Source organism: Pogoniulus pusillus, chromosome 29, assembly GCF_015220805.1.
Source record: "Pogoniulus pusillus isolate bPogPus1 chromosome 29, bPogPus1.pri, whole genome shotgun sequence".
Lineage (NCBI taxonomy): Eukaryota > Metazoa > Chordata > Aves > Piciformes > Lybiidae > Pogoniulus > Pogoniulus pusillus.
The window spans coordinates 323,406-339,251 of NC_087292.1; the positions used below are offsets into that span (position 1 = coordinate 323,406).

General features: G+C 50.8%; 1 protein-coding gene and 1 long non-coding RNA gene across 2 annotated transcripts in view; one reads left to right on the plus strand and one right to left on the minus strand.

The window, feature by feature from the left end:
* LOC135188118 (rho GTPase-activating protein 39-like) overlaps positions 1-2,581 on the plus strand; it is a 68,983-nt gene extending 66,402 nt beyond the window's left edge. The window contains exon 10 of the mRNA XM_064167380.1: positions 132-2,581. Within this exon, the coding sequence (XP_064023450.1) occupies positions 132-326 (195 nt within the window). The 3' untranslated portion in view covers positions 327-2,581. The remainder of the gene's footprint in view (positions 1-131) is intronic.
* On the minus strand, positions 2,466-12,739 carry LOC135188122 (uncharacterized). The gene is made up of 2 exons (XR_010307566.1): positions 12,195-12,739; positions 2,466-2,727 (listed from the first exon to the last, which is right to left on the minus strand). It is a non-coding gene; the product is annotated as an uncharacterized LOC135188122 (long non-coding RNA).
* Positions 12,740-15,846: the final 3,107 nt, after the last annotated feature.

Genomic DNA, 15,846 nt, shown 5'->3' on the forward strand with positions numbered 1-15,846 from the left:
ATGTGACTGATGTGGCACTGTCCTGCAGGGAGACCACATCCCTGCTTTCTTTGCGCCTCTTCTTAAACCATGTGTTTAGGTTTCTTGCTCTTTTCCACCACCCCAGCTGAATGTCTTCTTGCTCTCTGCAGATCTTTGCTCAGCCATCGAATGTGGGCAGAACAAAGATGGATGTGAATAACCTGGCCATGGTGATGGCCCCCAACTGCCTGCGCTGCCAGTCAGATGATCCACGTGTCATCTTTGAGAACACACGCAAGGAGATGTCCTTCCTGCGCATGCTGATTGTGCACCTGGACACCAGCTGCATGGAGGGGCTGCTCTGAGCTGCACAGCCACCGCTGCCTGCAGAGTCTGGCTGCCTCAAGTTTTCTCCCCTCCACTTAGATTTCTTCCATTTTCCTTGCTGTTGTCACTCCCTGGGTTAGCCCCTGAGGAGGTTAACCTCAAGGACAAGGACTGGACATTCCTGGAAGGCTCAGGCTGTTCAGCACCAGGAAGTCCTTGGACAGGCCAGACCAGATTCAGTTGTTCCTGGCCCTCCCATGTGCCAGCAAGGCAGTCCCCCTCCTTGGAGCTGCAGGACTGCTTGGTGATTGGAAGGGCTATGACACCCATGAGAAGATGCTTCCTGGGACATTAAGACTCTGCATCTCCCTTCTGGACGCAGAGCTGGCTTCAGCAGGTGGACATTACTCCTGTGTTGTGGTCCCGGGGCAATTGCTGCCTTATTGGGGATCATCTCGCTGCTATGGAGCCAGTCTGGTTCACCTCTGCAGGCCATTGGCTGTGGGTGCGAGAGTTGTTCTGACAACCCCTGGATGCTTTGGGCAGTGGGGTGGCTGAGAGCCCTGGTAGGCTAGATTCACCTCACCAACTCCTATAGGCAGCTTTGGAGCTGTGCAGCACTATGTGGTCAGCATGTGGGACCAGTCCTGTGCTGAGCTAAACTAGCTCCCATTCCTTGATGAGGACGAAAGAAAGGCTGTGCACCTGACAACAGATAAACAATCTCTTTGGAATCCTCCTAATGAGGGCCAGAGCCTCCAGAGGGGTAGTCCAAGCAGCCTAGCATCTCCCTTCTGACATGGGCAGCGTAATCTGACAAACAGCTTTCTGGATGAGCATCTGAGACAGTGCTTAAGGCAGCCCGTGTGGCTCTAGCACACCCTTGTCCCCCTCCTGCTTCAGTCCAGGTCTAAAGAAAGCTGTAACAAGTGTTGCTGTGCTTGGATGTGCCCTTCCTGGAAGAGCAGCAGCACTGCTCTGTGCTTTTGAAATGCTGATGCTGCCTGAGGTCAGCTGTGGCACCTATGCTCTTCCCACCAAATTCCCACAGGAATTGCAAAGAGATTGGGATGGGGGAGGTCTGAGCAGCTGAGATGTGGTAGAGCTTGCATAGGGGTGGTGTTAGGTGGGCATCTTGACATTCTCACTGCTGCTGTTAAAGCCCTGCAGCTTTCTCTGTGCTGCCAGGAGGAAGGCACAGCAAGGGCAGTGTGGTTCAGAGGCAGTGTGCAGATTTCCTGCAGCCCAGCACTGGTGCCTGTTCCTTAGCAAGCAGCAGCAGCCAGTTCTGTGGCATCCTGGCATTACTCTCTTCCTTTGAAGTGTCTTCCCTGATGGAGGCTGATCTGCTCTAAAAGCTGTGTCTGCATTACTCGTGCAATGCTGAGTCTGCTGGTAGCACCCAAGGATGCTTTGCATTTCTGCATCCCTATCCTTTCCAGGTGGGGCCCTGAATCAATCTCTCCTGCTTGCAGTGGGGAGCTGAACCCTGCCGGCAGTGAATTTTAAAGCAAATGTATGAATCTGTACTGAAAGTTTGGGCATCAGGTGCCATGTGCAGGGAGTGCCCTGAGCCTGCTGGCTGTGTGGGTCTCTGATGTGCATCAGTGAAGTTTCTGGGCACACATTTGCTCAGATGAAGTCCATAGCAGCAGTCCAGTTTGTGCCCAGCTGAACAAGGGTCATGGGTCCTCCCCTTGTATCAGATGTTTCTGTGGTCCACGGGGCCAGGAAATCTTGCTCTCACATCAGGATTGGCACTGTCAAATATCCCCCTCCAAAAAGGTGCTAGAATCCCATTCATACACCTATCCCATCCCATCCATTCAGCATGGTTGGCGAGAAGCCCTCAACAACTTGCACTTCAGATATGGGGCTGCTTCCCCAGAGCTGTAGAGACAGGCAGGGGGCTCCCAGCTCTGCCATCTTGTGTGGAAATTTGACTCCTTGAACAGGCTTCTGCCACATCCTGCCCCACCATGGGCTGGAGCAGCCATGTGGTGCCTGCCCCATCTTTGGGCTGCCTATGCCTGTGTCGGGCTTCCCCTGCATCCATCCACCATGCAGGTGACCCAGGTTCCTCCTTGCACCTAGCTGTAGCAAGTCAGTCAAACTGTAGGCATTTACTGCTATTACAAATGGATGCTTCTACCAGGGTTGTACAATAGGCTAACAAGTGACACTGGATATTGGTTTCTTTGCCAACAGGTTTGTAAATAGAAGTCAGTAAAGCAACCTCTCCTCTGATATAAGAATAAACACGATCTCTGTGGTTGCCTCTTTTCTTTTTCAATTGCTGAAGCATGACCATGTCTTCCTGGAGCTGCAGGTTCCCACTTGGGTATCAGCATCTGGGAGTCAGCATGAGGTGAGCACTTGGAAAGCAAGCAGTGGGTTGGTTCTCATGTTCTTAACTCTTATGCAGCCACTCAATGACACCTGGAAGAGAACCAGTTAAAGCAGGACACTACTGCTGCACACAAGGCCTTTCAGAGCAGAAGGACACTACTGCTGCACACAAGGCCTTTCAGAGCAGAAGGACACTACTGCTGCACACAAGGCCTTTCTGAGCTTTTCGGGGTCAAAGGGATTAGAGAAGTTTGCGGGCACTGGGTCCACGAGGCAGGCAGAGGATGGGAGGAAGGCACTGCTAACATCCCCATCCAGCAGCTGTGGGTGCTCCGGATGGACACATGTGTGGTCTCCCTGCATGGTCCCTGCTGTTGGAGCTATGGCTGGGCAGGGTGTGGGGTTGACCCTGGGGCAATTTTGTGTTCAGACTGGAACAATCTCTGCTCTCCCCTCTGTCCCGGCTCCAAGACTCTGTTGTTGCTCCAGACTTGCCCTGGTAGCACATTGTGGTGGGACTGTGGTTGCTGCCCTGGGTCTGATGGGTGCTGCTGATGTCTAAGGTGTGATCACTGCCTTGGCAGCACTGAAGGACAGGAAAAGCCAGCAAGGGCTGCTCAGGCCCTTCCTCCAGCAGCTTGAGGTCACCTGTGCTGGTCTTCACACCAGCCTTGCTGGCAGGAGGGTGGCAGGGGGCCTGTAGCCTTCACGACAGGTACAACAACAAACAAGCAGGAGTACCAGTAGCACTTTAGCCTTCTGCATCTTGATGTCTAAGCACTCCTCAAGGCTTTGCTGTAAATGAGCTGATTTTGCCCAAACCCAAAAAGCCCACAAGCCAAGTGCTTCAGCTCAGGCTCAGAGGTGTCAGCTGGCTCCTGCACTCGTCTGGATTGCTTCAAGAATCCATGGCCAGAGGAGCGTGACAAGGAGGACCCTGTGCCAGAAGTGTGGCTTGGACACAGCTCACTCCTTTTTGTGTCCTTGTAGATAGCAGACACCCCCTGCCTGTCCCAAGACTTGCCATCTGTCTGGAAGTGTAAATATGTCCTGATGGGGCCTGCACCCTTGTGGTGCTGAGTGCTCTTGCTGGTGCTGTTGTATTTCTGGCCAAGTTTAATCTCTTCACAGAAGAACTTGGTGCTGTGGTAGGCCTGATAGACCCAAATTAGGCTTATACATGTTCTGCCTTGCCTAGGCATGTTTTTCTGCTCCACAAGAGAGGCAAGCACGGGAAGAGGACACAAAAGAACCTGTAGCCACTGAGTCTGACCTGCCCAGGGTCCTGAGGTAAGATTACTGGACCAGGAGGGGAACACTTTAACTGATGACAAAGAAAAGGCTGAGGTCCTGAATGACTTCTTCGCCTCAGTTTTCAACAGTGAGGAGGGAGGAGTTCAGGGCAAGTGGACTCTTGAACTGGGGGATGGGGTCAGGGAGCAGTGTGTTCCCCTGGAAATTCATGAGGAATTAGTTCAGGACCTGCTGAGCCACCTGGACACCCACAATTCCATGGGACCAGATGGGATCCATCCCAGGGTGCTGAGAGAGCTGGCAGCTGAGCTGGCCAAGCTGCTCTCCATCATTTTCCAGCAGCCCTGGCTCACCAGAGAGGTCCCAGGAGACTGGAAAATGGCCAACGTGATCCCCATCCACAAGAAGGGTCGGATGGAGGAACCTGGGAACTACAGACCTGTCAGCCTGACCTCAGTGCCAGGGAAACTGATGGAGCAGGTTATCTTGGGGGCAATAACTGCCCACCTGAGGGATGGCAAAGGGCTCAGGTCCAGCCAACATGGGTTTAGGAAGGGCAGATCCTGCCTCTCCAACCTGATCTCCTTCTATGATCAGGTGACCTGCTTGGTGGCTGTGGGGAGGCCTGTGGATGTGGTCTGTCTGGACTTCAGCAAGGCCTTTGACACTGTCCCCCACAGCAAACTGCTGGCTAAGCTGTCAGCCCATGGCTTGGATGGCAACACTCTGTGCTGGGTTAGGAACTGGCTGGAGGGCCAGACCCAGAGAGTGGTGGTGAATGGTGCCACATCCAGCTGGCAGCTGTCACTAGTGGTGTCCCTCAGGGATCTGTGCTGGGCCCCATCCTCTTTAACATCTTCATAGATGATCTGGGTGAGGGCATGGAGTCAGTCATCAGCAAGTTTGCAGATGACACCAAGCTGGGGGCAGATGTGGCTGGGTTGGAGGGCAGAAGGGCTCTGCAGCGGGACCTTGACCGCCTGGACAGATGGGCAGAGTCCAAGGGGATGGCTTCAATAGCTCCAAGTGCAGGGTGCTGCACTTTGGCCACAACAACCCCATGCAGAGATACAGGCTAGGGTCGGAGTGGCTGAGAGCAGCCAGACAGAGAGGGATCTGGGGGTGCTGATTGAGACCCACCTGAACATGAGCCAGCAGTGTGCCCAGGTGGCCAAGAGAGCCAGTGACATCCTGGCCTGCATCAGGAATGGTGTGGTCAGCAGGAGCAGGGAGGTCATTCTGCCCCTGTACTCTGCACTGGTTAGACCACACCTTGAGTACTGTGTTCAGTTCTGGGCCCCCCAGTTTAGGAGGGACATTGAGATGCTTGAGCGTGTCCAGAGAAGGGTGACGAGGCTGGGGAGAGGCCTTGAGCACAGCCCTACGAGGAGAGGCTGAGGGAGCTGGGATTGGTTAGCCTGGAGAAGAGGAGGCTCAGGGGAGACCTTATTGCTGTCTGCAACTACTTGAGGGGAGGCTGTGGCCAGGAGGAGGTTGCTCTCTTCTCTCAGGTGGCCAGCACCAGAACGAGAGGACACAGCCTCAGGCTGCGCCAGGGGAGATTTAGGCTGGAGGTGAGGAGAAAGTTCTTCCCTGAGAGAGTCATTGGACACTGGAATGGGCTGCCCGGGGAGGTGGTGGAGTCGCCGTCCCTGGATCTGTTCAAGGCAGGATTGGACATGGCACTTGGTGCCATGGTCTAGCCTTGAGCTCTGTGGTAAAGGGTTGGACTTGATGATCTGTGAGGTCTCTTCCAACCCTGATGATACTGTGAGACTGTGATACTGTGAGACAAGGTCAGATATTGCCTACGTCTTTCCCCAAGAGCCGGGAAGAATTAAGTCTCAACATCCAACAGGACAGAGTCCCCTGAAAGCATTTGGGCACTGTCTGGGCTGTGGCTAAGCCCCGCAAGTTGGGTAATAGTAATTTGTGAGTAAATGCTTACAAGCCTCTGTAATTCCCCATTGCCTTCTGCCATGAGAAGAAAGAGCTCTTGGAGCCCACCTGCTGGGCAAGCGGCCTTTGACCACAGGACCTCTTGTGGTTCAGTGAAATGTTCATGGGTTTTGCTGGTTATTACTAGAGTTAGATATTATCCACAGAATGTTTCTGTGGCTGTGTGAGAACTGAAATATTATTAAAATCAGTGGTTGGGGGTGGAAGAGGTCTGAATAGCAAAATTAATAAACAATATTAATGTTGGAAAAAGTCCCATCTCGCATAATTAATTTTCCCCTCCACAACACACAGTATCACAGTGTCACAGTATCACCAGGGTTGGAAGAGACCTCACAGATCATCAAGTCCAACACCTCCACAGAAGCCTTCTGCTGTCCGTGTGATCACCTCCTGGGAATCTGCAAAGAAAAATGCTGAAAGCAAATCTTTCAGCTACTGGCTGTGGCTTCAGAAGAGTCTGGGCATATTTGGGAGATGACAGGTGGCTTTGGGACCTTTAGGTTTGGGATGAGGTGGAGGAAGGTAGAGCTCAGCACTGGCAATTGGCTTGTGTTTTACATGGTGTAGTAACCACAGGGTCACCGATCCTGCTGGCCTGCCACCCTCCTGGTCGGGAACCTTCCTGCAGTCTATCCTCCCCTTGCAAATGTGAGGCGTCCCCCTCCTCCTGGCCCACCACAGGTACTCCGTTCCCTCAAAGCACAGCCCAGGGCCCCGAAACGTCAGTTTTTAGCCCAACCTTGCATTGAGCTTTTGTGGGGGAGAGACCCTAAGACACTCTTTCCTTTCCCTCTCCTCCTTACGAATTTAAATGGGGAAGAGCGGAGCGGTGCGAAAGGAGCCAGGCGCGCAGTCTGCTCCCGCCGCGGGCAGGCGCCCGCACATGGAGCCTGCCCAGTCCAGGAGAGCCTCGGGCGCTGGAATTCCATGGGCTGGGCAGTTCCCGCGCAGTGTGAGTGCCCAGGGACACATCCGCGCGGGGGGAGAAGGAACGCAGCGCTGCGGGGCCGGCCGGACCGAGCTGCGCTCTGCTGCCGCGGCATTTGCCGCTGCCGTCGGCGGAGCAGAGCCTCGCTGCCCGCCTGCAGCCGCTCCCTGAGCCCCGGCGCTGCGGCGCTGCGCAGTCGGTGCCGCTGTTCGCGCACTGTGTTTGCAGTTTTGCGGGCTGGCTCCCGGGCAAGAAGCTCTCCGCTCTGGCGCAGTGGCTTGGTGAGTTCTTGCTTGCCGTCTTTATAGGGAGGAAAAAGCTGCTTATTTCTTTTCCAACGCTGTGAGTGCTCTAAATTGATTGTCCATCCCGCCCCATGCTGGGCAATATTCCCAACTGAATACGTACAACCTGTAAAGTTTTTCGCGGCGGATTTTTTTCCCTGGAATTAACAACAAAAAAATAATTTTTTTAAATAATTCTGCCTCGAATATTACTATTCACAATTCACAGTCACGACAGCTTCACACTAAAGTATCCCCGCGGGCAGAGCAGAGGAGCAGGCAGGCCTGGTCAGGAGCCCTTCAGAGGTGGAAGAGCCCTGCCCGGGTGCAGGTTTGCCGGAGACGTAGCAGAGCCCTGGTGCAACCGGCTGCAGATGGCAGTGTTTACTGGTGCCGTAGAGGGCAGTGGTGTCTGAGGACTAGAGGACTATGCGACCTCAGCTGTTCCGCCTGGGTGCTGGCATGATTCAGTGCTCCAATCCATGGAGATATTGGGAAGCACAAGACCAAGGCTGGTCTTAGTAGGTATTGCTTCTCCCAGAAGAGAGCCAGTGGCTTACATCAGCTCCTTGCCACTTGCAGCCCCATTGCCTCCATCCTGTCAGCGCCAGTTCTGGTGCTGCATTCAGCTCACAAGCAACATGGGAGACCAGGTAGGTTATGAGATGGATGTGGAAGTGGAGGATAGGGCACTCTTTCAAAGGCAGTGGGCTATTGGATTGTTTCTGCTCTGAGGTGCAGCTTCTCCCAGATTAACCTGGCCTTGGAGCCTCCGGGGGAAGACAGGGTGCTGCAATTGCCAAGGGTGCCCAGACGGTGAGATGGGACAGTGTTCCTGTGCTGTCACCTCGCCACTCTTGGCAGGATAACCATGCAGAAGGACCTCTGGCACCGCAGAAGGGCCTATAGGGCAGGGCCTCTGACACTCACCATCAGAAAACCCCAAGGAGGACAAGGAGATGAAGAGGCTACAGCCCTGCCCCCACTCCCAGCTGGACCAGTGGGAGGGATCTCTGGTGCAGAAGTGTCTGCTCATTTGCACAGCTCTCCCATGTACATCCCACAGATGGGGCTGTGCCAGCCCTGACCCCTGTCTGAGGGCGGACACCATTCTCTGAAGGTCTGCAGCCATTTCCCAGTGTCTGGCCAACCAAGTAGGGCTGAGAAACCATCCTGAGGAAGAAACTGCTCAGACGTGGTGTGCTGCTGTGACAAAGGCACACTTACTTGGTGAGTCCCTCATCTCCCACCCTTATGGAGGGTGAGGAATGGTGGCAGAACTGGGCACAGAAAACTCATCCTTGGACCGCTGCACACCTGTCAGTGTGGAGGGCAGGCACTGTGTCCAGGTGACGTATGGTGGCCTTCATCCAATCCCCACCAGGGATGATGGGCTGCAGCCATGCAGGCTGCAAGTGCCCCCATGGGGGCTGTGCAGGGTCAGGTGAGGCTCCATACCACCACCTGTCCAGGACCTCAAGCAGGTGAAGATAAACTCCTGAGGACATAGGGCCACCCACACCCACTGCCATGCCAGAACCTTGGGAGGTTGCTGGGGGAGTGGGGGACAGTCCCCTGGAGGGGATTGCTCAGGTCAAGCACAGAGGTGCCCTGCTGGCTCCTGGCTGAGGCTGGCTCATCCTTCTTTAATAATCAGTGCCAGAGCCCTTCTCAGCAGCACTGCCAGTGCCAGTGTGCAGGCAGAAGGCTGCCCAGGTATGCCCTTTCCCCTCTGCTGGATTTTCCCTGCTGAGATACAGCCAAGAAGCTCAGCCTTCCAGCAGTTAAGGGAGGTGCATCAGTGTGGCTGCCTGCACTCAAGGCCAACTCCGAAGTAGCACACCTGTAGAGCCAGATTTGAAGGGAAAGTGCAGGAGAAGCCTCACAGGGAGCTTCTTCCTTCCTCAAAAAATTGTCACCTAATCACAGACCTCACCTTGGGTCTCTGCTTGAACCAGGTGAACCATCCCTATGCTGGACCCTGACTCAAACTCCTGCAGTGACCCCAGATCTGCCTCTTCACTGTGGAACTTGCACACTCATCTGGTCACTGTCACTGGACCTGCTCTACTCCCACTCACTGCTGGTCTGCACCATGCTGGGTAAGGCAGTGCCCTACATGTCCCACTGCCAACTTGGTTCCATCTCTCCTGTCCCACACAACATCCTGCTCCTCAGCAATGAAGCAGGTGGGGTGCAGGCTGCTGCTTGTGCTGAATATAGGTAAAGGCTTTGCTGGTGACAGCTCAACTGCATTTCAGAGAAGGCAGAGAGACCCAGCCTGGGCTGCACAGCTTAGTTTGTCCATATTTATTGGTGTTGGTGTTGTGCTGGATCCCAGCTAATCTGGCTGAGATGAGCACACACTCTGCGAGGGTGCCAGGTCTGAAAGTCCTGTCTGAGCCAGGCAGGGGCACACTGCCTGCGGCGGCTGCAGTGCAGAAACAGAGAAACTCTTGAAGCAGGTCCAGCTCACACACACAGGTACAGCTAGAACCTGCTGTTGCATGCCCAGCTCACATGCACAGGTACAGCTAGAACCTGCTGCTGCATACCCAGCTCACACATAGATACATCCAACATCTGGGGGCTTCAGCAGTGTCAGCTGGTGCCATGGACATCAGATGTTGATCCTAGGCAGTGCAGATAGACATCCTAAATGGAAGTAGACTCAAACCTGCACTGCCATAACTGTGTGCTCTTGATGGGAACAGCAGAACAAAGGCTGCATTCTACATCTCAAAATCAGTGGGAGCTGAAAGATCCATTTCTGGCTGGGTGTGCTGGCTTGAGGCTAACTGGAATATTTTAATGATCATTGGTTGTGAAAAGAAAATAATGCTGAAGTCTTTATCAGTCACTGGTTTCCTGAGAGGGATAAAAAAGCAACACGCCGGCAACGTGTCCCACTCTGGTCTGCGACGCTGCTCCCTTTCACCTCTCCTTCCAGCTGCTCTAAAATCTCTCCACTCATCTCGGCTAACTCCTAACAAGGTGAACCTTGCCTGTTCTTTTGTTTGTCTGTGTGGGAAAGTAGAGGGAGAAAGAGAGAGTAGCTTTGAGCCCTTCTGGGCAGTGCCTTTGTCTGGAAGGGGCTTTGGATTTCTGGATCATTTCTGGTTTGAATGTAGTTGTAAGTACCTGTAACCATACTGTGTGTATGTGCATGTGAGTTGTGCTTTGCTGTAAATACAGCTTCAGCTTACTGCCAACCCCTCTGAGCTGCTCTGCTGAATTCCAGTAGTGGGGGGAGGAAAGTTCCTAACCCACCACATTCCCTGTATTTGGCACCCAACATGGGGCCAGCTCGAGTTGATTTATTGCTAATTGTTTTTTGAAGCTAAGAGGAAGCTTTTATGGGTGGTGTGGCACTCCATTTACCCAGTGATAGTTTGGCTATGTTACAAATGGTTGATCTCGACTGTTTGTCAAAATAATTGGTTGGTTTGTGATTAATCCAATACGGAGAAAAGTGAAATCCATGTTTGGTAATTTTTGGTTTAGTGGGATGGGTTATTCCACTGCTATGTGATGGTTTGGGAGTTACCTGTGCCCCCCACTCTTATGAATTCACCCAGACTAGACTCATCTGTCTGGAAGTTAAGAAATGAAGCTTTCTATTCACAGCTTAGCACAATATACAAGCAGTATATTGTTACAATATATTACATATAGTTACAATATATTACATATAGTTACAATATATTACATGTATAGATAGATAGATATGTAATATACTTACAATGTATTACATACAGCTCTATAGAGAAATAAACAAGTTAAAAGTAATACAGAAACACAACAGCCCTCCCAGAAACCAGAGTCCCCAGGAGGGGCTCCCAAACACCCTTCCACACCTCTACCTCACCCCACTGTCTGCCTTACATGCAAAGTGAGTTTGGAGGATCTGCAAGGGGAATCAGAAGCAGGAAGATTAATTGGGTTACACAGATCCAAGCCACAGAGAAACACAGATTGAAACAGACAGAGACACTCTGACTTCTCTATGTTTGTGTTCTTGCTTTTATACACCTCAGCATGCCTATGAGTGAAGTACTGTTTTCTTTTCACAGTCTATAATCTATTTTTTCTCATTGCAATATTCCAATTAGCCTCAAACAAACACATGTTTATAAGAATGCTACTGTGAGTGCTTCTTATGATTTAACTGAGTTGGTTCTCATTGAGTGCAGGAGTGTGTGTGGAACAACTGGAAGATCAGGTTGATAAAAAAAGAACTTCTGTATGCCTTCTATGTTTGAATCTGATCTTTATAATGTTAATAATTGGATCATTTGTAGCCTTGTGTGTAGAAAAATCACATAATGCCACTTTAAGGAGACATTCCTGTAGCACAGGTGGGTGGCAGAGCGGAAAAACTTGTGAGATAAGATTAGATGCTCACGGTCAGGAGCAGCAGGAGACAGTTTCTAAGGAGCAGCTGTGAAGAACCCACGGGAGAAGACATAGGGAAGTCAGCCATTAAGGAGCCTGAGTCGGCCGTTACTAGTGAGGCATGGCTGCTTCCACCTGCAGGGGCTGGGATGGGTCCCACAGCATCTGGGAAGTGTGCCAAGAGCTTCCTCGCTCCTGATAAGGAGGCCTTCAGCCAAGCAGCAGCTTCTCATTCAATCAGCCCAGCTGCAGCTTTGGCTAAGGCTGCTGACCTTCCCAGTCCAGCTGCTACCCAAGTCTCTCCTATTGCTAACACTCCTCCTATTCCACATCCCAGAGAAATGACACAGAAAACAGACAGGCCTGTGTCAGGTGACCCCCCAGAAGGGACTTCCAAAGCTTTCCCAGCTCCAGCAAAGGCAAAGAGTAAAACTTGGATAAGCACCGATTCTAAAAAGGGTATGGGAGAAGGTACATCTAGCAGACAGGAGGAGACAGAGGAGGAGAAAATGAGGGACATTGCTAAGGTATTGAAGCCACAGTATAGTGATGATGGCAATGGGAAAGGCTGTTTGAGAGTACATGTTAAGAAGGATTAAGGTTCTGAGGAGTTTAGGAATGTCCTTAGCAGACTTTTATTCCCAGGCCAAGGAGAAGAAGATGCAGATGAATAGGATGATATCCAGAGTTCTACAGAGCCCAGGAAAGAGGTCAGACAGATAAGAAAACAATACCAGAAGGAATCAGAACCAAATCTAAGCTGGCTTGGGAGATGCCATGATACAGGTGCCAGTGTTCTAGAGGCTGGTGTCAAGTCTGCAAAACAAATTGGGTCACTTACAACAGTGAATTGACAAATACATTGCAAGTCCTCTTGGTAAGGTTACCCTGTGGGCACGTCTCTTGTTGGCTGTGTTACTAAGGTACCCTTCTGTCTGGGGTTCAAATGCAAGTTCCCAGAGACTCTAATAACTTTGATAGACCCAATGACAATTTATAGAGTGCCCTTCCCTCTTCCCCCTCCTTTCCCAAAGATAGGGATTAGATACAGGGAGAGAGAGAGGTAGGCACACCCAAATAAATCAATCTCACTCGATTTGGAAGTTAAAAGGAAAAGTTTAACAATAACTTAGAAAAGGTATTGGAGGTAGGGAAGTTTACAAATGATAGGGAAGGGAAAAAACATCAAAATACAAAAAGGAATAAATACAACCTGACTGGTGCGGTGGTATGGATCTGCCTCGTGGCTGCCACGTGGTGTGCTGGTATGCAGTGTGTGTGTGTGTGTGTGTGTGTGTGTGTGTGTGTGTGTGTGTGTGTCGAGAGAGAGCAAAGCAAGAGAGAGAGAGTGAGAGCAGGAAGCTCCTCTCTTTTATACCACAGGCAGTGGGGGGAGTGGGCTAACCATCACCTGGAGTGTGGCCCACCCCTGGGGAGGGGCCAAGACCCCTAGGGTCAGGTTCAGGGTTACTGCCCCTAGAGTGTTAACCCTATACAACTTCCAGAGATGATTTCCCACGGGCACCAAGGAAGTGGACCATAAATGAGCAGGTAATTAAGCTTCTGAGGGAGTTCACTGCGAAATACTTTATGGAAATCATGGTACACAGAATCCTGAAGAAATTCCTGTTGGAACAGGTCTTTCAAAGAAGCTTATTAAGCTTGCTCCTCCATCTTATGCTAATATCTTGGCAAGCATATTTGTGGAAAGAACAATGATGGAAGGCTTGCTACTGCTGGTGAGTTCAGTGACCAAATGAGGCAGCTAGCAGATAGCTTGTCACACACTTCTATAGTTTATGCCATAAAAATTATTGCTACAGAGACAGAAGATGGCATAAGAGCTGAAGGAGGAATTTAAAACCTCCATATCCAAGTTGGTGAAGGATAGAGACACCGAACCTTCACCTTCTGAATGGATGAAAGTCTCTGCCATCAGAAACAGATGTTCACTTCCCAGAAGGCCATTTTGGCCTAGGAGGCATATTCCAGCTAGACATCAGCAATCGTGTGCGTGTCTTTGGATGATCCTGCGTGACCAATTTGGTGAGAACACAAATAAGTGGGATGGTCAACCTACTTCAGTGCTTTTGGTGTGTACCCTACATGCTATGCTCACCATTAGGGGGGCCCTGCCTATGGCCAGAAGGAGAGGGATGATGGAGAAACAGAATCTATTGGAATGTATTCATTAGGTGGCCTGGCAGTTCAAAAGCTCGGCAGTGCAGGGCTTTGGTTGACACAGGAGCTCAGTGTACTTCATTGCCATACAATTGCAAAGGGACAGAGGCTATCACTGTTTCTGGAGTCACTGGTGGATCTCAGGAGTTAACTAAGTTGCAGGCTGAAATTATAGAATGGTTTAGGTTGGAAGGGACCTCAAAAATCATCCACTTCCAACCGTCCACCATAGCCAAGGACACGTCCCACTAGAACAGGTTACTCAAGGCCTCGTCCAACCTGGTCTTGAACACTGCCAGGGAGGGAACATCCACAACCTCCCTGGGCAACCTGTGCCAGTGTCTCACCATCCTCACTGTAAAGAACTTCTTCATAACATCTAATTTATATCTCCCCTCTTCAGTTTAAACCTATTACTGCTCATCCTGTCATTACAAAACCTTGTAAATAGTCCTTCTCCAGCCTTCATGTAGGCCCCCTTCAGATACCGGAAGGCCACTACAAGGTGTCCTTGAAGCCTCCTCTTCTAACTGGGAAGAATTGGAGGAAACATACTATTGTAACTGGTCCTGATGCGCCTTGCATTCTGGGAATTGACTTCTTGAGACAAGGTTGTTTCAAAGATTCCAAAGGTCACAAATGGGCTTTTGAAATAGCAGACATAGAAATTGATGATGATAAATTGAAGCTGTCAGACCTCTACTCTCAGATGAATCTGCAGCTGTGAGACATCATGACACAGAGGATCTGGAGCTGCCAATTGCTACCCAAACTGTACACCACAGGCAGTACAGAACTAACTGTGACTCTTTGTTGCCCATTCATCAGCTGATTCATCAACTGGAGAGTCAGGCTGTCATTGAGAAAGCTCATTCACCTTTCAACAGTTCCATCTGGCCCGTGTGTAAACCTAATGGAGACTGGAGACTGACAGTTGATTTTCATGCCCTCAACAAGGTGACTCCACTGTCCCGGGTTTGGGCTGATCCCTCCCCCGGGAAGAAAATTCACAACACAAACCCCCCCTTCTTTTTTGAAAGTCAGGGAAAGATGAAATTGTATATTCTTATAGTATAAGTATAACAATGTAAAGAGAAATAATAACTAGAGAAGGAAGGAAGGGAAAAAAAACAATACAATAACCTTAAGGGAGATGAGGGAGGGGTCAAGAGGTGGCGAAGCAGCAGAAGCAGCAGTAGCCAAAACAGCAGCCAGGGAAGATAGGTGAAGCTGCAGCAGCAGAAGCCAGCGGGAGAAGGGGGAGAACAAACTGTGCTTCTAGACATTAAGTTCTTGATGCTCCAATGAAATTATATTAATTTATCTATTGTTGCCATTTATGTGGCCTATCCCTGGAATGTTCATCTCTCCCCTATGTCTGAGCTAGAGGATCAGCTCAAACAGCCACACTCCACCCATGAGCGCAGCTGTGCCAGACATGCTGGAACTCCAGTACGAGCTGGAATCGAAGGAGGCTAAATGGTATGCTACCATAGACATTGCTAATGCTTTCTACTCTATTCCCATAGCAAAGGAGTGCAGGCCTCAGTTTGCATTCACCTGGAGAGGAATCCAGTACCAGTTCAACTGTTTGCCTCAGGGGTGGAAACACAGCTCAACCATCTGTCACTCAGTCATCCACAATGCACTGGAGAAAGGTAAAGCTCCAGAGCACATCCAATTCATCGACGACATCATTGTGTGGGGCCAAACTGCTGAGGAAGTCTTCAAGAAAGGTAACAAAATCATTGACATTCTGTTGCAAGCAGTTTTGCCATTAAGAGAGACAAGGTCAAAGGACCTGCCAGAGAAATTCAGTTTCTGGGAGTGCGGTGGCAGGATGGTCGCCGTCACATTCCTCAGGATGTGATCAACAAAGTCTCCACCATGGCAGTTCCCACCAGTAAGAAGGACACTCTCTCTTTCTTGGGTGCAGGTGGGATTTTGGAGACTACACATTCCTGGTTTCAGTCAGATTGTCAAACCTCTGCACGATGTGACTCATAAGAGACTCATGACTCATCTGGACATCAAGGCAGAGATGGAACATACCGATGGGCTCGCGATAGGTCAATTGACTTGTCCATGGATGCTATCACCCAAGTCATCCATGACTGTGACATCTGTGCTGCTATTAAGCAGGCTAAGCGAATCAAGCCCTTATGGTATGGTGAGAGATGGTCAAAGTACAAGTATGGTGAAGCC